Source organism: Trifolium pratense, linkage group LG2 (assembly GCF_020283565.1).
Source record: "Trifolium pratense cultivar HEN17-A07 linkage group LG2, ARS_RC_1.1, whole genome shotgun sequence".
Lineage (NCBI taxonomy): Eukaryota > Viridiplantae > Streptophyta > Magnoliopsida > Fabales > Fabaceae > Trifolium > Trifolium pratense.
The window spans coordinates 40,430,040-40,457,428 of NC_060060.1; the positions used below are offsets into that span (position 1 = coordinate 40,430,040).

Sequence of the window (27,389 nt, forward strand, 5' to 3'; positions counted from 1 at the left end):
AAAAAGTTTAGGAGGAGAGCTCTCAATTTTTATTTTTGCCAAAACTTAACATGTACCGTTGAGGTACTTTTTTAATATACTATTTGAAGAAAATTTTGTATTGAAACTTGTGTACTTTATATTTTTTTATAGAAGCTCTCAATTGTCATCATCGGTTCTAATGTGAGAAATTAAGGGATTTAGATTCTCTCCTTCACTCTCCCCTCCATCTCTCTCCATCTTCTCTATCTTTTTCTTAATCTCACTCTCTCTCATTATTATTTTAAAACTTTTTATTGAAGGGAGAGATTGAAATTAAGAAAGAGAGATGGAGAAAAGAGTGAATGAGAGGATTCAATCACAAAATTAAATGTTTGTTTGTGCATGACGTATGTAGTATTTAATAAACTATCTTGGTTATTAATTTAATATTGAATAACTCAAATTATATATTTATTAAATTGACGTTGAATTTGTGTCAAAAATAAATTTGACTTTGAATAATTTACGTCATTGATTTAGATTCGACAAATACAATTATTGCATGGAATCGTATTCTCTTGAAATATCCAAGACACGCATCTACCCTCTATGATATACTTATATGGAAAGAATCACAAACACACTATAGATTAATCTTCGTGACCTCTAGGTGTAGATGGACTACTCACACCATGACACGGTGAACACAAGAACAACACATAAACAAAAGCAGAAAATGAACGGGAGAACTTTTATTGATTTATGCAAAGTGATACAATGTTTGCTTTATGATTTAAATCAATCGCCGGTTGAGTTTACCAACTAGGAAAGACATGGGATTTGGTGGACGAAAAACTAGCTTTCTTCTCTCTCTCTCTCTCTCTCTTATGATATTTCTATTGCTTCAACGGCTACTTCTCTTCTCTATATGCAATTACTTGGCGTAAAGGCCAAAATAGTCTATATATAACCTCCAAGCTGTGACTAGAAACATACACAAGGTGATAAGGATGTCATAACTACACATTAAAAAGGGAGGCATAACAGTCATGAAGAATCAAAAGAACGAGTTGATCCCAACTCGGAACGTCACAGGTTGACGAATGTGCATCGACTACAGAAGACTCAATCAAGCTACAAGAAAAGACCACTTTCCTCTACCTTTCATGGACCAAATGCGTGAAAGACTATCGGGTCAAGCATACTGTTGTTTCCTGGATGGCTAATTCAGGGTATAATCGAATAGTCGTGGACCCCGCTGATCAAGAGAAAACAACATTCACATGCCCTTGCCTACTAGAGGATGTCATTTGGCTTATGCAACACACCAGCCACATTCAAAGGTATATGCTTTCTATTTTCTCTGATATGATTGAACAATCAATAGAGGTGTTTATGGACGACTTTTCAGTTTTTGGGAAAACCTTTGAAACAAACCTCGTTCTAAACGGGGAAAAATGTCATTTCATGGTCACATAAGGCGTTGTTCTTGGTCATAAATTTTCAAAAAAAGGCATTGAGGTGGACCAATCAAAGATCAAAGTGATTTCCAAACTACCCCCACCAATAAATGTAAAGGAAATAAGAAGCTTTTAAGACACACATGGTTCTACAGGCGTTTTATTAAAAGATTTTTCCAAAATCTCAAAACCCTTTTGTAGTTTACTAGTGAACGAAACACCTGTTAAATTTGATGAAGATTGTTTAAACTCGTCCAATACTCTAAAAAAAAATTGGTCATTGCGCCCGTAATCGTTGCACCTGACTGGAATCTACGATTTGAACTAATGTGTGATGCAAGTGATTACGCGGTTGGAGCAGTGTTAGGCCAACACCATGAGAAATTTTTTCCATGCGATATATTATGCCAGCAAGGATATGAATGAACATTAGGTGAATTATGTCACCACTGAAAAAGAATTGCTAGTAATAGTTTTTGCCTTGGAAAAATTTCGATCATACTTGATTGGTTCTAAAGTCATTGTTTTTACTGATCATGCTGCATTAAAATATTTACTAACAAAAGAGGGATCAAAGCCTCGACTGCTTAGGTGAATTTTGTTACTACAGGAATTTGACTTAGAAATCAAGGACAAAAAAAGAGTGGAGAATGTGGCGGTGGACCATTTATCAATGACTGGATAACGATGTAGTGACAACCAAGGAGAAAAACATCGCAGAAGAATTACTAGACGAACACTTATTTTTCATCTCACAAAGGCCATGATTTTATGATATGGTCAATTTCAAAGCTGCGAATGTAGTACCAGGAGGGTATACATGACAACAGAAAAAGAAGTTCTTCCATAATGCAAAGCAATACTGGTGGCCCACATTGTTCCAAGATTGTGACCATTTCGTGCGCAACTGTGATAAATGTCAATGAACAGGTACCATCTCAAAAGAAATGAGATGTCTCAAAAGGGCATTATAGAGGTCGAACTTTTTGACTGTTGGGGCATGGATTTCATGTGACCATTTCCTCTCTCGAATACTAAACTCTATATTCAGGTATGTGTTGATTATGTGACCAAATGGGTTGAGACATCGACTTGTACCGCTAAATGATACCCATGCTATGATTAACTTTTAAAAAATAATGTTTTTGCCAGGTTTGGAGTGCCTATAATTCTGATAAGTGATGGGGGACACATAATTTTGTTAGAAAAAGTTTATATTAATTACTATTCAGATTATTATCTTTCATCATCTACCGTGCTAATATACCTTCATATATGAACTGACACATATTATGAAATATGAATAGTCATTAAGATTAGGTAATCTCGTGACAACTCTTCTAATCCCGAACTAAGATATAAAGCTAGCCGGTATTGGGGAAGGTAACTCAAGAAGCCGAGGCTAGGCACTACAAAGAAAAAGGCATATAGCGTCGGCCAACTATCGGCGGTTGGCCTATAACCGCCACCGCTTCCACATTCACCGGCGGTTTCCCAGACGCCAAGTTGTTTAGGCTATAACGGCGGTTTGAACCGCACCAGTTTGCTTTTAAGAGTGCACGCACGCGTGATAGTTACATACTACGCCGCAGTTGTTTAGGCTATATCACGTCTCTCTTTGTTTCATCATAATTAAATCACTTCCTTGCCTTCTTGAGTGATGATAGTTGTTAACTTGAGTGATGATAATTTGTTAATTTATTGGATTCTTTACGGTTTGATTTTAGGGTTTTTGAGTTTAGTGGTTTAATTTCTTGGATTTCATATCTTTTTTGAATTAAAGCCTCAAATGAAAAAATTAAACCTTTCAAAACCTTCCCAAACTCTATCACTCAGAATCTGGATTTGGTTACATACCAAATTATTAGTTTGATTTGTTATGTTTTGGATTGTTGTTTGATATTTTTACAAAGTTTACACATATCATAGTCATTTAGATTATACTAAGATTAAAAAGTGCCTGTGATAAAACGATATTACATCCAAGTCATGTTCCTAGCAATAACATGATCCTCAAACACTGCAATACTAACATCATTAATGATCACACAACCGAAAAACACCAAAATTTGCGAGTTATGTGAGTTCGAGTTAAATATTAGCATAATATAATCAACCTGCATAAAATGGTATTAGCTTGTATTTTTGTTTGACTTTTCACCCAAAAATTTCACTTAAAATTCATTTTTCCTATATAACCTATATATTAGTACAATATGTTTTCTAACCTATAGAAATATCATGTATGGAGGCTGATCATATTTCAAAATGTAAGATGTTAAACCTTTTAGCACACTCAGTTCAGGAAGAAAAATAAATTACTTGCAAACTGGTAAGTTCCTCAAAGCTCTTCAAAATTAATTTTGCAATTAGTATTAATCTATGGATCAACATTCTTGCAATTGGGGATCTAGGTAGTCAGTAGCGCGCGATAGCGACAGCACGGAGCTGTGCTGCGATGGGGATAAGGCAAAGGGAATATATACATATCTGATGTGTGTTAATGATTTCACCAGTTGAAACCGGGTTTTTTGTGTTGTATCTCAGTGTCTGCCACACTTTCTCTTTATTTTATCATCAAATTACAAACACAAAAGCCAAAAGCCAACTAGTGTTTGATCAGATCACAATAATGTTCACTAAAAGAAAAATGGGATATAGCAACTGGCATTTGGCGGTGGGTGAACAGTAACCGCCTCCGCTTTCCTAATATACCGGCGGTTGGGCAGCTGCCGCTGCTTTCTGGGTAACCCCGGCGGTTTAAGACCGCCACTGCATGTTCCATAGACAATTTGCATTCCCTCACTTATTTTGAGTTTATGATTTCAATGGTATTGACTATTGAGGAGTGATTTCCAGAAATATTGTCTATAAAAGGTGTAGTAACCGTACAAAGAGAAGGAAGCTTAAGAGCATAGTTAACATTAATCTTAATCCCAATAATAGAATTAGAGTTTCCTAGAATATGACATAAACAAATAGGGTTTTTGTTTATGTCAAATGAGCAGTGCTATTGGTCTTATGTATTTCAGGTGGGTTGTATCGTGATACGGGATTTTGGCTTTATGGGCCTCCAGGTTGTGGTAAGACACGGATTGCCAAAATTGTTACCAACGAGGCGGGAGCTTATTTCATTTATATTAAGGTCCGTCTAAATACTCCATCCTTTTCTCATTAGTTTTGGCTTATAGAAAGTTACTTTGTCTCAAATGATGAATTAAGAGTTGATGATGCATTTGTTTCTCGACTCTACTGTTTTGGTTTTGATCTGTGCTGACTGTTTTAATACTTTCATAGCTGCAAGGGCTGTCTGAATGTTAATGTGTTGAGAGGTGTTATTTTCTGGTTTTGGGGATTGTTCTTAATATACAAACATCCATTCTAAAGAATAAAAAATAAGACCAATATACCAAGTCATGCACTGTCGTCGATCCTTTGCCATATGTTTTAACTAATATTTGGTGAGACACTGAGACCTATTACATCATTCTTTACACCGCAACACTCTTATCTTCAACTTCTACATCAATGACAATCTTCTCAACATGTTCAACCTTCTTATTTACCATCATAAATCTTATCAATTTTAACCTTCATATCTTCTCTAAGACTCCAACTATCTCTTCACCATGAGCACGCTAAAGTTCACTAAACCTAATCATTCCAAAAAAATATCTAAACTCTGTTCAATATATGCATCTTTGTTGATAGTACCCTAATCTCTTATTGATTAGATAGAAAAGTATCATAACTTAAGTATCATATTGAATTGTTATTTTTATGCAAAATATATGATCAAAGTTGCAAAATATATTTCATGCCAAAGAAGTCAATGAATAAAGAAAGTAAAGGTAATGAATTTGAAGAATCAAAAGTGAAGTGTTTGTGCCCTTTAGCATGCATGTTTGCCATGGCATGAGGAAACAATGCCATGCTACTGGTGATGTATGAGCAGCTTATCCTAGAAAAACAAGCTGTTAGGACATGACTTCCAATACAAATTGTCACATCCACACATAATTTTGAGGTTCAAGCACCACAACTTAAATGTTTTGGCCGACAAGAGAGGATAATGGAGAGAAGCTCATTTTCCCATTTGTTGGAAATATGTACTAGTGGTGGGACTGCAGGATAATATTATGGGTTATTAGAATTGGAAAGGTGTCAAAGGAGGATTATAATTGGCCAGCTTCTATATAAATAAATTATACAACTTTGTTAGAAATTATATAAAGAAGTGACGTTATCTCAGATTCTTGTGCAGAGCAATTTATGCATATTACATATTCTATGGGCTTAATTAGTAAAATGGTCCCTTAAAGATATTTTTGGTTTTAGATTGGTCCCTTAAAGAAAAAAAGGTCCAAATAGATCCCTTAAAGAAAAAAAAGTCCGAATAGGTCCCTTAAAGACATCTCCGTTAATCAGTTTGGTCCCTAAAAAGAGGTCTAAACAGGACCAAACTGATTAACGAAGATGTCTTTAAGGGACCTATTTGAATGAGTTGGAGGAAGCAATGAGCCATGTGGAGGAGAGTGCGTTGGTGGTGGAGTTGAACGTGAAACTACCGTTGGTGTGGAGAAATAGGTGTCCCCGATGACCGTGGCGGAGAAACAATCTTAAACGAGGATGGATGATCTAATTTAGGAGAACAAATTGAAGTATCACGACTTCCTTCAAGTGTTTTTGCTTCTTTTTTTTTTTAGAATTTTTTTTGTTAATAGTAAGTGGCAAATAATGATGACATGGCAGATGAGTCACTCAAGTGACTTGCCATGTCTGTGTTGACCAAGTCAAAATTGATCTTTTGCAAAAAGAGGTAAACATAGAGGGCCAAAAGTGCTATTTTCAAAATTAAAGGTCAAAATCGCGAGTTTGTGAAACTTAGAGAGCCAAAATGCAATTTAGCCTAGTTTTTATAATTCTCGAAGTTATTATAAATAATCATAACTTAGTTAACAGGGGAAAATATGGTATCATATAGTTAGAGAGAGTTAGATAGTTCAACTAGTTTGAGTTAACGGTTGAATGAGTTGGAGGACATTGAGTTAATGGGTACGATAGTCATTAATTTAAAAAATAAAAATAAGCTGGTTTCCTTATGTTTCGGTTGGACTTCCTTCTCCATTATACATTGCATTGGGTTGGGTATCACTCAAATCAACTTGACTGAATTTTTTTTTCTACCCCAATATTTAACCCTTCACCCCTACAAATAATTTAATATTCCCATTTTACCCCTTTTATTATTTTATCCCTTTTATAAAAAAAAACTACATTTAATTAAAGTTACAAATTGGAAAAGTTCTATAAAAAAAAAAGTTCCGGACATTTAGCCACGGTTGGCTAAATTGAAAATTTTCAGAGTAAAAGAATAACAGACCGGAACAATAGCAAATACATTTCTATTGTTAGTATAAGTGATTATGAACCAAATACATTTCTTCTTGTTAATTCTGTTATGTCCTGTTGGCATAGTTCAAACCAGAATCATAACATGGAAATTGAGGGGTATATGCTTCAATTTTTCATTTACCTGTTCCAGCATTCCCACTAAGCCTCTATGCTGCTGCATCTTCACTACCAATGATATCAAGAAGCTTCTCCCATGCAGCAGTGTTTGTTAGAGTGTCTTTTTCACTTCCTTTCTTCCTCTGTAGCACATTCATGCAGCAAATCAAATTTGCTTAAACCAAAAGTTGAAACAGATTATTGACAGATTCTATGGTGCAAATTTTGTATGGCATACATACCTTAATGAAAGGAAGAAATCCCAAATTGAACCTGCATTTAATTAATCATGAAATCCAAAGCCAATTAAAAAAAAAAGTTTTTCCGGTTTGTTTGTGTCAGAGTGGACTGATTTGTTCAGGCTAGGTTGCAGGTAGAAGATGATAATTAAAATCATTGTAACCTGCGGAACACTACATTATTTTTTTAATTTTTTTTTTTATATTATACAAATTAAAAAAGGGAATAAGTTATAATTTATTGAAGTGATCTGAAACTTCAATATTCTTCTATAACTAAACTGTTAATGGTTATTATTGTTTAACGCTCGATATAATTAAAGTTGATTTTAAGAGTTTTTGTTTTTATCATGTTTGTATCTATTTAAGAGTCTACAATGCAAATATGAAATATGGCACCATTATTAATTATGATGAAGGAAACATCAGTTGGCAAAGTGATTACGACAAAAATAATTAGTTTAATGTTTATTATTATATTATTAATATTTTGTAATAATATTAATGTGTTAGATGCATTTAATTGGGAATGTGCAGGAACCGTAACACGTAAAGTGACAATAGAAAATGGTTTTATAGATGATGATCCAGAATATGATATGAAAAAGGATGAGATGGTTGTTCAATGCTTCCCTGATATTCTTATGCCTGTAACTATGAAACCAAATCCAATATCATCTTTTACGTATTGTGGTGGAATGTTTAATCGGAAATATGTTTGCAGAATATTTGTAAATGGTAAATATAATTTTCTCAAGGCACTTAGAGCTACAACTTATCCACGTAAAACTTATGAATGTGAACAAAAAGAACTCGAATGCAAATGGCAAATACGTAGAGATAATCCTTATCTTTGGGTAACAAGTCGTAATGAGTGGGTCAAACAAGACTATATGAATTATATTAAGAATGGGTGACAAGTCGTAATCATTATTTGGTTGGCCCTGAAGAGTGTCTTTTTAAGAATGAAATTAAAAGTAGACATCTTTTAGGTGGTGTCTGTTTTAGTATTTTTCATTGGTATTCTGTTGTATACGAAACCTCTGTTTTGTACTTTCTTTTTTACTGGTCTCTGTTCATCTTGTATATGACCTGGTTATTAATAATAATATATTTGCTATTAAAAAAAATTATGTATGAATTATATTAAGAGTTAATTAATATAATAATAGTAATTGTTTAACTCACTCATGAATATATTCAACAAACTTAATTTGCAATAACTAATAAGTTCATTAGATTCACTTTTTAATTAATTAATTAATGTCCATTGTAAGTTTTTTTTTTTTGGTTACAAAAGAAAAATATATATAACGAGCATAATATGGATCAATATATCTTTCGTTTACCGAATAAGATGATCGAGTTCAAATGATTAATTAGTTTTTTTAAAATAAATTGTTCGAGATAATATGGATTTAATTCATAGGAGGAACTATTCTTGGCCAAATTCATAGGAGGAACCAGATTCTCTTTCCCCATGAGAATCGAAGATTAAAACAAAAACAAAATCTCACGTCTAACTCATAGTGGTAAGAAGACAAGTCTTATAGACTAGAGATGTCTCGAATTTGAGTAAGTATCGTTCTCTCACACTAAATTTATATTAGCAAAAAAAAAAAATCATGTCCAATTCGCAGATAAAAATATTCACTAGCAAAAAAAAAAACATCTACATGAGGTGATAAATTTTTCTTATCTTTTTTTTAAGCAAATCGGGACGCAAATGGTGAGCCACCTGCAACACCCTAGATAAATATAAAATGAAGCAAGAACAAAAAGAAAAGGGGGATATGAACCAAAACATTCTCAAGCGAAATAAAAACTAAGGAACAAAAGTCAAACCTAGAAGAAAATTGCAACAACATAAAAAAAAAACAAAAATAAATATTAAACTAAGAGGAAAAGAACAAGAAAAGCTCAATCTGGTAGCCTACCTCAGAGCATAATATATGTACCCGAAAATTCTTCTGCATATTCTTTTTCTTGACTTTAGACACCACTTCAGTGAAAGGCTCTTCCCTACCAGCTTCTTGATTCTTCAAAAAAATTGATAGTTGTCGCTCTCTTTACCTATTCGGCGTAAACCATGCGCCACATGTCTCTACCATCATTTTCCTTTCAATCCTGTTGTAAAATTGCCAAATCATTAGCAACATTTGAATTTAAAACCTTATCAGAACAATGAGATTAGACAAACTCAAATAGTCAAATTGATTAAAAATAGTAAAAGTTATTTCAAAATCATCCTTTTATAAATAAAAAGAGTGATTTTGACATTCCATAACTTAAATATTTATGTTAGAGATTTTTACTCAATAAAAAATACAATTTTTTAAAAAATGTATCTCTCAAAAATGATTTTATGAAAAGCTATTTAAAATAGTTTTTTTTTATAGAGATTTTTTTGAAATTTTATGATCTAAAACAATATGTAACAAAATGATGAAATACATAAAATGACATTTTAAGAGAAGCTATTTAAACAAATTTTTCATTTGAAGCTTCTATAAAAAAAAATTCTTTATTAAATTTTCTTTTAACAAAAATACAATACACAACAAAATTCATTTTTTAAAAAAGCCAGAACAAACTTGCCTAAAATCTTTTTTTTGAATTAGAAATAGTCTATAATAGCAATTTATTAGTATATTTTATCTTCTTTTTTCTTAAGTATTCTTGTAACTTTCTACTTTTATTTTCTTAATGGCTGCACCTTAATATGCTTATTATCCTGTGCATCATCGGTGCATGTCTCCACTATAATAGGTTCATGCCAATTAAGCATTGAATTGAAATAAAATCACCAACAATGAAATGTTTTTCGAACGGTAAAAATCTTGGTCCTCTTAAATATATGGTCAGTGGTTCGATCATTAGTTCATATGTATAGAGAAAATTTGGTTGGGAGAGGAGAACTCACCTCGTATGCGCTACAATTTTCCCGCGGATATTAGTCATCACTAAAGGCGGTGCAAACTATATAATTATGCAATCCTATAAATACACAATACTACAATTAATTATCTTTCCTGAAATTAACACAGAGTGACATATTGCTTGCGACATTATATATGTAAGTAAAAGTAAACATGTTTGAAATAATGCAATTTATTTTGATAAGCTTCAATTATTCTTTGGTGGGATGCTGACAAGTTCCTTTTGTTTCTCTTTTTTTCTTTTCTTTCTGATTCCTAAGGCCACATACATTCTTCTCATCTTCTTTTCTCTGCTTTTGAAATTTGTGAGTTCTACCTTGATGGGTCCATTAATTTAAAAGAATAATAATTGATCAACAAACTTTTTCTTAAGTGACTTTTGATAAACTGGACCTTCTCTTAACGAGGGTCCCTTTGGCATCATTCTGGAATCTCCTTTACTTGTTTTGGAATATATTAAAGTGAGAAAAGAGCTTCAAGTACAAAACACTGCACCATGTTAAAGAGAAAGGTACTTCAATTCAATATATCTCTTCTTTTTTACTTTACTTGTTTTTCACATTTTGGGCCACATACACTACAAATATTCCTTTCTTTGAGTATCAACAAAGTTTGCCACTAAGAAATCGCATATTTTTCAACACAGAACAAACATAGGCAGGGCATATATATATTCTTGCAGAGGAAAAACCGAACCACTTCACCACCCGTGCACTTGTTGGACCCATTAAGTTATACCATTTTGTAAGAAAAAGTTATCAATAACAAAGAGTTAAGATCGTTGAGGTTAGTGTAATGGATAGAATTGGAAAAAAATACAAGTCTTTGAATATAATTTTAGCGGGGTGTATTGGGATTTTATGGGATATTTAAAAGACTTTTTAAAAATAAAAAAAAATTATTGGATTTAATTAAGACAATTAAGATTTTTTTTTCAGGACAACAAAAAGAAAAAGTTGTTGCAGCTCAATTTGGCAAGCGACCGGCAGTTTTGCAAGCGTCGAAGTTTTCGGTGTCGCTAGGTTATTCAGCGGCGGTTTTGACTATCGCTGGAATAACCGTCGGTATGGTATTTTACGGCTGTTTTGTATGTTTGCGGTTTATTACTGAATTTTAAAAAAAAAATAGGTTATATGGTGGCAGTTTTAAACCGCCGCAAAACTTTAAAATGTTTTTTTTTAAAAAAAAATCCCAACAATAAATGGGGTGTTTACTTAATTCTTTTTCCGTTTTTTTTTATAATGGTATTTACTCAAATCTCACTAACCAAATGAGTCTTACTTTTCTATTGCTAACTAATTCAATAAGCCTTTTCTTAAACATAAAAAATTTATTAAAGTAACTAAATTACAACAAGTGCTTTTGCTGAAGATCACTACTGGTTTGTCCAATAAACACTAGCATAACTACTACAAGATACATAAGCATCAACCTCAAAAATTTAATAGCCTTTTGGAACATAACAACAAGAACTACGGTCATTGCTCTTAGAAATTGTGTTCTAAAGCCTGAAAATCAAAGTCATGGTAAAAGTGAAGATAAACAAATTTTGTAATATCTTGCAGTTAGGACTTCGGATGTGACAACCTATGAAGGGAAAAATTAAGTTGATTAGAAGAGCGCTTATAAAAAAAAAGTTGATTAGAAGAGCAGTTGTTTATATCTAGCTTGCAGCTATGCCAATGCCCAAGAGGATCAACAACACCCGGTGCCAAAATCAAAATGTTCTTAACCTGAATCAAAGCAACATCTTGAGGATCAGGGAAAAGCCTTGTTGTATATCTCATGTTATTAAAAACATCAATTACTACTTGGATAAACTAATTTATATTAAGCAACAGAATAATATAATCTGCCATGAGTCATATGTCGCGTTTACAAAGAAGATTGGTGTGGTGATTTGAAATACAACATATTGAAGGAAAAAGCACTGCAACATAGTTCAGAAGTCGGAAGTATTAGTAACACCAAAAATGAAATTGCAATGATAAGAAAATAGAACTATAGTTCACAAACTTACCAGCCTTGGCCTGAGTCTTGAAGTGCATGATCTAGGTAAATTCCATGCAGAGCCCTATTAGAAAGATTCATTCAAATGAAAAGATAGAAAAGATATGTGGCAATTTTTTGTGTGTAGAACTGCAAGTGTTCTAATATTGCAAATTATCAGAGTTAAGAAGATTACATGTCTTGTAACAATTTGACTGAAGAATTGTTCAATATGTTGTGTTCCAGAGACATCCGTTTTGTTAAAAGTAACAACATATTGAATTGAATCATATGAGATGATTAAGGAAGTTAAAAAATTTATGAAAATGTTAATTAAGAAGCATATCTAGGTGCTGCTTACGCGTTGATAAAGTAACCAGCTCCAATCGGAGAATAATAGCTAGTGTATATTTGTTCTCCTACAGCAACAATATCAGTTTCTTTTCCACATCAGGTTATGACATAGGAGAAAAAAACAAATTAAGAAGCTATGAATAACTAGAAAATTATACACAATACAATCCTTAATTAGATGCATAATATGATGAAGTTTATCTTGCTTCAGCTGCATCGCAAAAACTAATCGAGAGTGAAAAGTCAAAGTTACATTAATCATGTTAAAGAGAATTAGTTTTTCATCATGAGTGAGTTAAATAAAAGTATTGTGACTACTATCATAAAAGTAAATTTAGATAAGGAATTCATTAAACAGAGGATACAACATACAGGCAAACTCTATTATGAAGCAAGATAACTATGGCAAACACACACACACACGCAAACCATACAGGGTATTTGATTAAACAAGTTACCAACCAAGAAACAGCTATACAAGGTATATACAAGGTATCGACATGCAATAAGTTCTACATTTAACACCCATGCATTACAGATGCTCAGTACAAATTCATATTATTCTCAGAGCACTGATATGATAAATAAACTCAGTCTCGTGTATACCACATAACAGCTCGCTATATACCCTTTTTCTTGTAATGTTTGTATTTTTTGAGAAAATATTTAGCTGGGAACCAGTGTAACAGGAAATACGTATTATGAATTAAGTAGTTTATTTTAAATAATTTATTTTATGTTATTTTACATTTTTATCCTTTAGGATTGTATTTAAAGGCATTGTGCCTCACTTTGACAATCAATCAACAAATGAACAAATATCTCTTCTCTCAAAAACTCTTATTCTATTCTCATATAGTTTCTCATTTGTACCGAATTCTAAAGATTCCACAGAAAAATCTTCATGCAGATTTTTGGTCCAAATCCGCAGGAAATTCTGCAGGAAATAAGCACGTTTCTAGAAGTTCAACTGATTCTATAAAAATGAGCCTATAAAATAGTTCGATTGTTCTATAAAAACAAAGCATGTCAAAATCATTAGCAGATATTTTTTTTAATTGAAAAAAAGAAGCTAAAACTTACTTATTTTATTGAATTTCAGATTAGCAAAGTCTCTTCTCCTAAAAACTAGAAATCAAAGATTTAAGATAAAAAAAATCCTTATACATATTAGAAAATACAAGAAAAAAAGTTAATAATCCAATCATTAAAAAATGCTAAAAAAAATACTTAGTTTTAGACGTACTCCCTCCGTCTCATATAAGTAAAAATTGACTATAAGTAAAAATTGACGTTTTAGAGATAGAAGAGAATAATTTACATGAGATAGGAGAGAGGAATAATTTACACTTAAAATAAAAAATTGTAACATCATTTTTTTTAATAAGGCGAAGAGCATCTAGGTATTAGGTGATAAAGCAGGCTTCGCCTCCATCCTTTATCTATATCTCTTTATTATATATATATATACAAAAATCGGGGGACATGGACCTAACCCAGTAAATCTACACAAAAGCGTATAGGACAATGAAACATGAACATACCAACCTCTAGATAATCATAAGGGACAACATAGAAGTCCTAAAAATTCTAGGCGAGTGAACTGACCGTTAACACGGAGACAATCCACGTACCTGCTACTCCCTGCAGCTACAGCAAGCAAGCGTGGCTTTTTCAAGCTAAAAAATATTGTAACATCATGTCACACCTATGTAATGTGATCATCTAATACTATAATACTCATTTAATAATACTAACATCGTTTCATCTATATAATCAATCTCATAATCTAACAAAAACAAAATTCTTTGTGTAGAAATTATTTAAGTTTATAAAAGTTATACTTCGTATAAAGTGTAGCTAGCTAGTCCAATGGCTTGATTTGGAATATTTTGTTCAACAATTGAGGCAGAGTAGCTGGGAATACACGGTGTTATAGTGGCAGTGTTTTGAACACCAATCATTGGATTTTGATTCTTGTGATCCAACTCTACACCACAACCCAAGAAATCTAAAAGAAAGACTTGATCGAATGGCTTTTTTAGATATGTTGTTGGCCATTATACTTTTCCTTTTTCTTTTTCTTTTTCTTTTTTATTTTTTGGTGAAATTTTCTTTTAATCTTCATCTTTTTCTTTCTCTTTGGAATAATTTCTTTGAGACTTTTGTCCAAGAGTGAGCCATTTTAGATTGCTTTCATAATGCAAAGAAAAGTGAACGTATTCCCACATATTCTTTGTATTCTTGGCATCTCATTGTGAATTGGGTATTCCCTTCATATTATATTTCATTTCCAACATTCAATCATATAAATTAATTTCCAACATTCAATCATATAAATTAATTAATCATGTTTTAATTTATTCCCTTTAATGGAAATTAAATTGTTGGCTTATATAAATTACTATTCTAACCTATGATGCACGGGTACTCCATTTAAGGGAGAGTACCAGTATCGGGTACGTATCCGTATCAGTACCGGGTACATACCCGTACCTTTTTTTTTTTTTTTGATAAGCATACATACCCGTACCTTAATTTATGCTCATACATGTACATTAATTTTTAAAAAAATGTCGTACCTCGTACTGGTACCCGTATCGGGTACCAGTACCGCACCTAGACAACATAGATTCTAACACAATTTGACACATGTGATCATCGCATATGTGGTTGTTAGATTAAGATTAAACGACCCAAACTTTAAATTCGATATTTACTTGTTTAACAAATTTAAATATAAATTGTTTAATCTCAATCCAACAATTATAAATGTACTGACCGCATGAATGCGTCAAATTCTTAGTTGCAATTCAATTTTCACCCTAACCTAATGATTAATAGGTTGGTGCTTAGTTTATTTTTTATTTTTTTACAGAAGGTTGGTGCTTAGTTATGACTAAAATGTGGGTTTGAAAATTCCTTAATTTGTTAGGATAATCTTAAGAAATTATGACATGTTAGATGTCTTGAACGGACACATAACTTATTAGTGTCGTTTTGATATGAGGTACAACTTTATATCTCTTGAAATGGTTGATTAGTTTTTTTTTTTTTCCTTATCATACTTTTCTTAAGAGAAAACACGGAAGCTCTTGGTCCAAAAATCTAATCATAGATTCTTTGATTCCTCCATCCCTACAAAGAACAAAAAGAATCTGCCAATTGCAATGCCACACACATCATATAAAAAGAAAACTACAAAATTAAAGTTGTTAAAAAGGGAAAGGAAATTTGAAAGAAAGATTGATTAATTTAGTTTACACTTTCAATCACCACAAAAACGCAAAATATCCAATAATACATCATTCCTATAATTTTTTTTCTTTTAAATTTTACCTGAAAGTTTATCACAGCATTAAGAAAGTAGCATCCATTATTCATTATGGTGGGCCTACCCAATTCAGTATGGAATCAAACCTTAGCAAGAAATGAAAGTGGGAAAACAGCAAGATAAAAACAAACCAAACACTTTTCCTTTATTTTTATTTTATTTTTCCTCTCCTTTTTAGACTCAAAATTGAGCTGTTTTCCTTTCATTGTTTTTGCTGTATCAAAGATTCTTTCCACCTCTTTTCAAGTCAAAGAAGAAAAAATAATGAAAAAAGAAAAAGTGAATATATGAAATATGGCTACAAGCTCATGGCATATATTCCCCCAACATAACCCCACTCATGCTTCCTTATATGGAGTGAGATCAAACAACATAACAACAACAGCACCAATTTATATATAAATAAATAAAAACTATAGTTGCCACATGTTCATGTATATATAGTAAGCTTAAAGCATCAAAAGTATATTTATGTTTCAGTCTCTATTACAAAAAAAGCAAATGGATCAGCAAAACCAAAGTATGCGTTTGGTTCTTTCTACTGATGCTAAGCCTAGGCTGAAATGGACTCATGAACTTCACCAAAGATTTGCTGAAGCAATTAACCAGCTTGGAGGTGCAGAAAGTAAGTGACACAAGACCTTACTATTTTAATATCAGAATTTAGATCATATCATAAGTACTAATTAATGTATTTTTCACACTATGCATATGTGACAGAGGCAACACCAAAGAGTCTTATGAGGGCTATGGGGATTCCAGGACTCACTTTATACCATCTAAAGAGCCACTTACAGGTATTTTGCATTTTGAAATTATTCTATCATGGTTTTTTTTTCCCCACACTGAAGCAAAAGATTATTTGAGTTTGAGCTTATTTGTATTTCTTGTTATTAATTATTATTACAGAAATATAGACTTGGCAAAAGCCAACAGGTAGAAACATGTTCTGACAACAAACAAGGTGAGTTACTGTATAACAGTAATAGAATGATTGGCAGGTTTCTGATTTGGCATAATCTTGAATTCTTGATTCATGGATGCAGATTACATAGAAATCCAAAGCACTGGAAGTCAATGCAGCAGAGAAATTAGTGTTGGAAACCAGAATCAAACCACTGAGTAATAGTTAATTTGAATTCGAGCGAATATTGGAGCGTCTTTTATTAATGGTTGAAGTAAATAAATAGTATATTATCTAGAACTTTCATTGATCAAATATTTTCTGTTTATTAGAAGCTTGAAGATTTCTGAGGCTCTCCAAATACAAATGGAAGTACAAAAGAAACTTTATGAACAAATTGAGGTAACACTAACAAATTATGATCTATATTCCGGATGATGCATTACATGTTAATCAATTTGGAACATGATTACAATTTTCAGGTGCAGAAACATTTACAGTTTAGAATTGAAGCTCAAGGAAAGTACTTACAATCGGTACTAATGAAGGCGCAAGAAGCACTTGCAGGACACGGTTCTTGTTCGACAACAGGTGTAGAACATGCTAATAAAGATGAACTACTTTCTCAGTTATTATCAATAATCAACAATGCATGTCCTAGTTCTCCCATTTCAGAACTAACAGAAACAAGAGGTTTAAGTTTAAACTTTGGTGAGAAGAAACAAAATAGAGGAACTATGTGTTCTCTAGAAAGTTCTCTTACATCATCTGAAAGCTCTGAGAGAAAAGAGGAAAATCAAACCATAGATGAGGCAGAGAACACTTCAAATTATAATAGTATTTCAGTTGAATTGCCACTAATTTCCATTGTAACAGAAAGTAAAACATTCAAGACTGATACAAATGATGAAGCTAGTGGGAAAAAGAGAAGTGCAACTACTGATTTTGATGGTGGTTGTGTTGATCAATCAGATGGAAAAAGATGTGGCAAAAAATTGAGGAAATCTGAGTTGTCACAAATGCTTGACTTGAACATAAAATATGAGAGAGACGTTGACTTAAGTTCCACAGAAATAGATTTAAATTGTAGTTCAAGCTTTTGAGTACAATGAAGATGGTTTATTGTAATATTTACATTTGAAACAAATTAAGTCACTCTCAGGAGCAAATTAATGTATAAACTATGTATATTTTATAATGGAAATGTATAATACTTATATGACAAATCTTTGTTCAATCTTTTTTCTTTTCTTAATCTTGTTGCTCATATGGGATCACAATGTCAAATAAAATTTACTGTAACTTTGTAACAAGCATCTATTGGTCTAATTTTATTATCCTTTAGATGCTTATGAAGACCCTACTACAATATTGGTTGGTGACATCAAAACAAACCCGATTTAGTGACCGATTTTAGAGACCGGTTTAGTGACTATTTTAGTGACCAGTTTTGTATAGTGTTGGTATTGAGTTTAAGCTTAAATGCAGTTTTGGCCTCCCAAGTTTCCAAATGGTTTGATTTTGGGCCCCCTAATTTCAAATGCTTGAATTTAGCCCCTCACTTTTATGGCCCCCTCTTGACTATTTTGACTAAAAATTATATTTTGTACATGTGTCTTAATTTTATTGGATAACATGAAAAGGTTATTATTTATTTAAAATGAAATTAAAATTAGGACAGAAGGTCACGTCACGTGAGGCTTTCAGTAACAATCTCGATGGTTACTGTTTATGCTAGATACCCATTTGGAATCCTTTTCCATTCTCAATCTCTAAATCACAGTTTGGACTGTTCAATCTTCCAATTTCCCCTTCGCTACAAATTATGATACTAAGTTTACAGTACACTTCAAATTTTACAGGTGTGTTATAGTTTCTTTCATATATACCAAGTTTCTTGCCACCCCCTATTAACCGTGGCTAACATTGTTCTGTTTTTTTTTTTTTTTTTTAAAGCTGCTATTCTTTCATGCCATTTTTTGTCTTTCTTTTCTTATACTATTCAAACTATGCAAATTGATAAATTTAAACTTTATTAACACTAAATTTATCTACGGTGCTAAGCTAAATTTCTCCAAGCCCCTCATACACGACAAAAAATTCGCAACATATTTGTGACAAGAATTATATTCAGGTTAAAATCAATGTCAAGAACTAATAAGAGTACATACATGGAATACAACAACTATCTGTAGACCCACCCAAGAATCATAGGATTGAAAGCCTAAACATATCCGTACGATTAAAAGGAGTGCATTTCTTTATATCTAGCTTGCAATCATGCCAATCAGCAGCATTTGGTGCCAAAATGTGCTTAATATGTATCAAAGAAATATATCTTGAGGATTAGAGAAAAGCCTTGTTGCATATCTAATGTTGAGCAAAACAATAATCTAATAATCTAACCTGCCATGAGTCGATTTCCAAATTTACAAAGAAGATTGGTGCAGTGATTTGTGATACAAATTTTTGAGGGAAAAAGCACTGCAGCATAGTTAAATATTCAAAACTATTATTAACAGAACTAAAGAAGGAATTGAATTACTAAGGTAGAAACATAGAACTATAGTTCACAAACTAACCAGCTCTTGTAGCTATATTGAAACAAGAATAAAACTCCATATGCATGTAGCTATATTGATAGACCAACAAAGATGTATGAAACCTGAGTAAATTGAGGTGTTATCTAGCAGACCAAGCTAGTCTGCAACCAACAAAATACCAGAATAAAAAACTGAATATATTATAATGTACAATATATCATTGTAGTCAGAAATGAATTCTAGATACCAAGTATCAGTTCTCTTCAGGTTTATAATTAAACTATCAGTGTTTGAAACCTTATCAAAAAGAGTACTCTTCCCTGCTCCTAATTCTTAGCAGAGCTTTTATGACTTTATAACCGGGAAAGTTGTATTTTCACGAGTAATATACATTCTCCTATTGATATACAAACCATATAGTATAGAAAAGAAAGAATCCCTACTTAAGATTATTATGATATTAGTCTAGGCCTATAAGCCTTCAGGATTATTGCAATAAAAGTCATTCAGACAATCACAATTCACAAAGAAAATTAGCATGAAATTTTGTATAAATTACAAAACATGTACATTAATAAGCAATGCCAGAATTTGGAACAGTCAAAGATAAGTTAAGAAAAAGCTAAAGAAATCAAAGGGCCACTCACACTAAAACATCACCAGCTGGACCAATTGCTTTGAATATAGACATATCAGTCATAGCAATACCATTAGCTGCTCCTCCTTGATGTTGTTCCTGTTTTCCAAATCAACATGACAATTATACACAATTTCCTCAAAATAAAATCTCAACTTTTGGAATGAAATGAATTGTAGAATGGAACAAACAATTACCACTGCTCTATATTGCATAAGAAATAAACCAGTGATTATGGTCACCTGAAATACAGAAGTACAAAACCACTATTAGGAGCAGAGGCCAGTACAATTACCACTATATCACATATATGTACAATTGTATCTGAAATTCAGTAAATCAAACAAAAATCCTCCAACACTATTAACTATCACAAATGTAAAACGCCAAACGCATGTGCCAACCACTTACAGCCGCTCTGATTTGGCTCAATCCTCTATTGCATGACACCTTAAAGTAACCATTGTTTTTATAAACCCCTACAAACAATCACACAAAAAAATATCACCCTCTGGAACAATTGGGATGTACTCCATCAACCCATTCAAAACATGATTTTAATACATGTATGCCTTTACAATCGAGTGACGATGGTAAATGACTACGGTGACAACGGTAGCAATCACACACCCACAATTAGGAGTTTAGGTTTACAATTACTCTGATATATGCATACATATCAATTGTGAACGATGATTTCAATTAGGACTTCAAAAACCCTATTTCTACCTGAAAACTTATTGGTACACAGAAATTGCAAAAATTGCAAAATCAGAAAAGAAAACAAATGAGAAAAGCAAACTAAAGCAAACTAATACACAAAATGATCAAGGAACAAAGTCAGGCCTCATGTCAGAGCATCATGGAGGTATACTAATTCTAGTACATAGGCCTCATGTAAGAGCATAACCCAACACAAATAAAGAGAGCAAAAACTGGGAAGCAGACATAGACAAAAACAGTTCAGGATATAGTGAATACTCCCTCCGGACACAATTATAAGCAAAATTGCATTTTTAGATTCGTTGAATAATTGATGTATCTGTACTATAATACAGACCAGATACATCTATTATTCAATGAATCTAAAAAGTACACTTTTGCTTATATTTGTGTCCGGAGGGAGTACTTACATAAAAATGAGAGAAGAGTAAGCCTGAGTATCTGTGTATACAGAATTCAACTTCTTAAACAAAGAAATATATGCACGACACTTTCAAATAGATTGGAATATTAGATTAAATATATATGGATATGCAAACTAACTGGTCAAGAAAGTGGGAAGATATACATATTTCATTGAGCCTCTGCTTTTTCCTCTCATCCTGCATTCATCACACAAAATAACAAAAAACTATTACCAAAAGTTAAGAAAAAAATAAAATTAAAGCAACTCTTTAATTTCATCTAAAGCATTCAGAGACTATATTTAGGATGGATGTCAACCCATCCCTGATTTTATGCAGTCAAAATGACTTATTCTTCTTCTTTATTCTTTATTGTGTCAACTAATTACAGTAATTATGAACCAAACAAGAGAGATATATCTGCATAGTGCATATGAAATGACAATCAACACCAGACCCTGTTGTTTTGTCTGGTGTTTTTAAGACCTTTGATCCCAACACCGGGCCTTGTATAATTTTATGCAGAGGTTATCAGAAAATACAATATTTTCCTACATAGTGGGATATCAAAATAACAATGTTATATGACATTACATGATTGACAACTTCTATAACAATAATTCAATCAATGCTCCAAAATTATTAGCCCAACTTTCAACATACTTTATAGGAAATTCAAAATGTGCTAATTAGTATCTATTAGTTTGCATATCCAATATGTACATCGTATCAAGGTAGAGCCTATCAACAATGATATGATTCCATGAATTTTACAGTCTTTAAGCCAAAGGATCCTACTATTAGTGTCAATTTTGCTTACTTTAATTCCTTTTCACCCAATCTAACCTTGAACGGTGACTTTAGGCATGGTTTTTACAATAATGAGCCCAAGTTATGGAAGTTTCAAGTATCAAAATTCCATAGGTTGAATTTAGAAAATCTGAACCTCTTTCTAGTTCTCATATTACAAATATCAACTTATATCATAGATGCTACATATTAAAGTCAGAATCACATAGCTTAGTTTCAATTCAACAACAATGTGACAATACGGTGAATCATATAGTTGCATGTTATACAAATATGAAAATAAAATTCGATTTACCTTTTAACCTATGTGAAGGGAGCAAGGGAATCAAATTGAAACCTAACAGGAGAAGTAAAATTAGGTTACAGCAAGGCAAAATTAGTAAAGAAATCTGAATGAAGAACTGTGAAATTCGAATGACGAGTCGTGAATTCAGAACAACTCGACGAAACGTGAAATCCGAACAAAGCAAAAAAGCAAGAACGGTGGCTATTGTCGATTAGGAAAACGATACCTTGAAGCGATAATGGCTGAACTCACTGAGCATAAACACAATTTTCGAGAGCGATTTCCGAAGGGATTGTGGAAATTGGGAAATTGAGAGTGAAGATTGTGCTGTCGCTGAAGAAAGAAATTGCGAAGCTATTCTAAAAATTGAGAGATTGGAAGGTTCTGAAATAGGGAAATTGAGAAAGTGAAATAAGAAAGGAGAAGACGAGTGAACAAATAGCGCGTATGTTTAAATGGAATTTTGTAACCAAGGCTCAACTAATATAGTAATACTAACCATGTTTTCCGCCAAATAATCCCATTTTTTTGACATGACATGGCAAAATGATGGTTATTTGTTAAAAAATCGTGTAAAACTATTTTACATTGTCGGTGCATATCAATTAAACTCTTAATTTTATTAATTAATTATGTGTTAATTTATAGATTTATGTGTTTTAGGTAGAATAATTAATTAGAAATAGAATAAGGATAATTGTGGACTTTATATTGGGCTTAGAGTTATGAAAGCGGGTGTTAAAATGAACCAAAGATATTTTCTCTTTAGGTCCCCACGTTTCTTTTATACCCCCTTATTTATATTTTTGCCCCTGCACGGTGTTTTGGGTTATACGAATCAAACTTTAAAAAAATTCGGTTAATAGAAATCATTCGCTTTTTTCTTCGAGCTTTGTTAACCGAAGTTAACTGATATAGAAACAGAAGCTTAACTTCTGATTTCAATTACGTTTTTTCTCCTAAACACTACTCCTTCATCCTCTTGTGTGCGATTTTGTGGAAAACTTCAACATCCTACCTCAAACCATTCTTAATCAAGTAAGTTCCATACATTTACATGCACTTTTTCTCATTCCATGTTTTTCTTATCACATGCACTCTTTTCTACGTTTTTTTCCCTCTCTGAGTAATTTTTTATCTCAAAATTCTATGTTTGAATTGTTGAATTAATGGTTAGTTGTTAGTTTAGTTAGATGTTAACATGAATGCATGTGATATTAGGTTCAATTTGTGTATGTCATTAGTTGGTATTACGGTGTACACTAAGTGTTTGACAAAATGTGTAAGTAAAATTCAATATGCTTCCATATGAATAATGTTTCTCATAGGTGTTAGGATTAAATGTTGATTGAATTATAGTTTGAATTTATCATAGTTTATAAGATTGTATTGATTGTGAAGATATTTTTCCATGTTAGGATAAATATGGAAGAAAATATTGGGAGAGGTAAGCATGGAAAGACAAGCAATGCAAATATTTCCGCTCGTAGAGAGCTTGCTGCAAATCGCCCTGCCAAACGAGGTCGTAGTAAGCAGCAAGGACCAACTCCGGCGCGAGGAACACATGATGCTGAGGCGGGTGGTTCGCGTACACGATCACGTTTAAGCCAAATTCAACGGGGTACATCTGTATTGTCCAAATTACCCTTCAGTTTAAATTCAAATAACATAATGGTTATTTCTTATTAAAGTCTTCCAACTATCACAATTCTTACAGAAATTTAAATAAGATACATTTTTTAATTACAAAACTTTATTAATCCCTCATTTTTAATTTCATAAAAGTTTTTTTTTGACATAAAAGTTTTAGTGTGATAAATTTGTTACCGAAATTTATTTATATTGAAAAATGAAAAATAAAAACCGGGACCGGCACGTTTGACGGGGATGGCACGTGTGATTGAATGATTATCCAGAACCAAAAAAATGAAACGATAAATAGGTAAACTAAGCGATACGATAGCATTACTTTGATTCGCGTGATAATGGGCGGGGGAGGAACCATGAGGACGGCAGCCAAACTCGCTGGAATCGGTGTAGCCAGGTCGGGATTCAGGGGATCACCGGCATCATACTCGGTAGAACATTCTGTTCGTAACTCGTCGCGTGCGTCATCTCCTACAAGAGTTATATCGCAGGGAGCGAAAACCACTGACGTGAAGCCGCTGCATACATCTGTATCGGAGGATTTGAATGACTGGGAATTCGCTGATGAAGGCGATCTGTTTATGTCCGGTGGAGAGCCTATGCCGAGAGTGGTGTTCGGTGATGTTCCTACCTTTCAAGAAGCAAAGGAAGCTACTGCTGAATTGAAGGATGCTATTGATCAGTAAATATTTTTCTATTTCAATGTTTCAATTAGGGTTTTTTTGTTTTCTTGTTGGATATTTCAATATTTTTGTTAGTTTCTTTTTTGGTTGATAATAAATAGTCAAAGGGTTTTAGTCTGAGTTAGATTAATTAACTTCTGTTATTTTTATAAAACTAAGATGTTTAATTTCCTGTGATTTATGTTAGTTTTTGTCTGATATCTTCTTTTTTACCTTCCAGAATTTACCTTTCATCTGGTAATTCTCGATTTGAGGGCTCATCTCCTGGTAGCGAACTATCTGTTCTGTCTCCTCCTGCTAAGGAACCAGTGACCAATTCTAATTCTTGTCTTGTTGAGGCTATTTCAAATCCCTCAGTGCCTAAGCATGCCATTCATGCTTTTCAATTGCTTAGCTCAAGTGCTGAGGCCCAGGTGATATACCTTATTTTCATGTCTGGATGAGAGATAGTCAATATTAATCAATAGTAGCATTTTTAATCTTGTTAGTTAGTTATGTGTAATATATCGAAATTTTGATGATTTGTTGAATTGACATTATACACTTGTCTTTGGTATCATCTCGACCAGACTGTTGTTCAATCCATTGCCTGTGACCCTAATATATGGAATGCTGTCATGCAAAATCCTGCAGTCACTAGTTTCTTCGAATCACAGCTGGCAGGTAATTGTTTTCTAACCGCTCTTTTGTTTATCATTTGTGCTGGATTTTCATGCAATGGTTGATTTTGCAGCTGCCGAGTCAACAAACGGTGCTGCTTTTTTCGCTTCTGAAGCTGTAGAAACTCCTGAAAAAGAGAAAGCAAACGAGTCTCAGTTAGACACTGTTTTTGATTTTATGGCTATTCTGCAGAATTTGAAGCTTACAGTTACTGAAATGGTAAGCAGAATGTCCAATTTCTTTCAGAACATATTCCCAACCGCTGAGAAAGACAAATCTTCAGCTGATGGAGCAAATTTCATGGATTATAAAAATTTGATGGGAGAAAGTTTCATGGGATTGGCAGTTATGGTGATTATGGTTGTACTGATGAAGAGAGTCTAAACACTCACCAGACAAATATTACGCAATCCGTCGAGCTTTCTTGTCGTTTTAAATGCTTGTTAAATATAATAAATACATTTGAAGCAACAACTTATGATCTAGGTAGGCAGTGTAGCTATTTGCTACTCCTTTATGCATTCTCTTAACATTTGAAGTATTAGTATTTTTGTTTGAGTAAAAGTGAAGTCTTGATGCATCTGTTGGAGTTAAAAAATTTACTGGAGTTTAATAATCTTACGCTTATTGCTTGAAAATTTAACGTTTTCTTTTTTAAGCCATTTCCTAGAAGTTTTGGAATGGTTATGGATTGAACTTTTTTATAAATTATTGAGTAGTGAGAAATTGTACTTTACCCGTGATGTAAGGACCAAACGGTTGGTCATGGACCAATCTGAACGTATTAGCCCTACTGTACTGTACTGGTAGATATGGATAAGTGATAGTGAGCTTCATTTGGGCACAAAGCTGAAAATGCTAAAGTGGATACAGAAGCTTCCTCCATGCTTTGAAGTTTTGGCTTCATTTGTGCATTAGTGCAGGGTAACATTTCTTATATAGAAAGGAATTTCGAGAAAAAAATATCAGATGCTTGTCCGTGCGTAACACTTGGTGTAAAAAGGATTTCGAGAAGGAATTTCTATTAATTTTTTTCTCCTTCTCCAAATCAAATTATTAGTAGTTATAACTTATAAGTCATATTTTTAGTGTTAACTTTTATATGTTCAAATAACATAGAAACTATCAATTTAGTCATTAAATTATCTTTCTTTTTTTTCATGATTTACATGCTGTTGCTTTTAGGGTGAGTCAATATTTTACATTTTTGTATTAAATATTTGATATTCTAAAATTCTAAAATTACATTTGGTCCGTGTTTTCTCAATCCCAACACTCGAAAAATGTATGTATTTTAATTTATTTTTTTTTGCTCAAATGTATTTTAAATTTTTATTAAACTTTCATTGCCATTAAAATAATATTAAGCATTTCTTCTTAAAAGCTTTGTATAATTTAAATTTAAATATTTAACATATATCTTAGAAATACGAGTGGTATACACTTGCCATTATACTTTTGTATTTGTAAGAGAGCAATTCAAATTTCACTAATAATTTTCTGAGTTTCCAATCTAAGAATATTTTTGAACCATTGCACAAAAGATTTTGGTATCTTAGTAAGGTTGCTTTTGAAATCCACATAGGCTTCGGCGAAAATAATGGTTGGCTCATAAGCTGACTGATAGTTTATAGTTTATAGCTGATAACTGATGACCGATAGCTGATAAGTTAATTGAAGTGTTTGGTAAAATCAACGGTTCAACTAGCTAATAATGTAAAATGACATAAAAGGACATTCTTAACTCATAATAAAATTGATATTAATTTAATATTTGAGATACTTTAATTATTTATAATTATTTATTTATAATTAACTTTTAAACATTTATATCCATTTATAATAGTATTTTAATTTTATTTCATATCAAGTCAATATCTATCTTCATTTTTTTTTGGTATAATTATCTTCATTACTTGTGCGTAGTATATTTAGTTTCATTATATACTCCATAAACTAATATTATATATATATATATAGTGGCGGATCCAAGACCTTGAGTCAGTGGGTGCAAACTTTTTTGCTCTACACATTTTTTATTTTATTTCTCACAAAAAATGGCACAAAAAATGGCACATTTTAGTATGTGAAAATATATTTGTCTATAAAAATTGTCGCTGCTATTAGACTAATGTTGATTCACTTTTTCTTTTTTTGACAAAATGTTGATTCACTTTTATATATCATATTTTGTCATTAGTCCTTCTAAATAATGGTCTCTAAATGTTTTTCGTCAATAAATTTGATCCTCGTTGTTAAAATAAGTTGTACACAAGATTCTTTGGTGTTTTAAAAGGCAATGATT

At 32.4% G+C, this 27,389-nt stretch overlaps 2 protein-coding genes and 1 long non-coding RNA gene across 3 annotated transcripts; 2 read left to right on the top strand and 1 right to left on the bottom strand.

Annotated features, from left to right (window-relative positions):
* Positions 1 to 11,470: 11,470 nt before the first annotated feature.
* Positions 11,471 to 15,891, bottom strand: LOC123908134. Its single transcript, XR_006809559.1, has 3 exons — positions 14,987 to 15,891; positions 12,131 to 14,949; positions 11,471 to 12,040 (listed from the first exon to the last, which is right to left on the bottom strand). It is a non-coding gene; the product is annotated as an uncharacterized LOC123908134 (long non-coding RNA).
* An 89-nt stretch (positions 15,892 to 15,980) lies between these two features.
* On the top strand, positions 15,981 to 17,928 carry LOC123908133 (myb family transcription factor PHL8-like). The gene is made up of 6 exons (XM_045958672.1): positions 15,981 to 16,412; positions 16,508 to 16,584; positions 16,697 to 16,751; positions 16,834 to 16,909; positions 17,024 to 17,093; positions 17,174 to 17,928. Exons 1-6 carry the CDS (start codon positions 16,259 to 16,261, stop codon positions 17,792 to 17,794), a joined length of 1,053 nt encoding a protein of 350 aa, XP_045814628.1. The 5' UTR covers positions 15,981 to 16,258; the 3' UTR covers positions 17,795 to 17,928.
* Positions 17,929 to 23,914: 5,986 nt separating this feature from the next.
* Positions 23,915 to 25,664, top strand: LOC123909039. Its single transcript, XM_045959816.1, has 4 exons — positions 23,915 to 24,423; positions 24,645 to 24,837; positions 24,994 to 25,087; positions 25,158 to 25,664. The coding sequence occupies exons 1-4, from the start codon at positions 24,080 to 24,082 to the stop codon at positions 25,466 to 25,468; spliced, it is 942 nt and encodes a 313-aa protein (XP_045815772.1). The 5' UTR covers positions 23,915 to 24,079; the 3' UTR covers positions 25,469 to 25,664.
* The last annotated feature ends 1,725 nt before the right edge of the window (positions 25,665 to 27,389 follow it).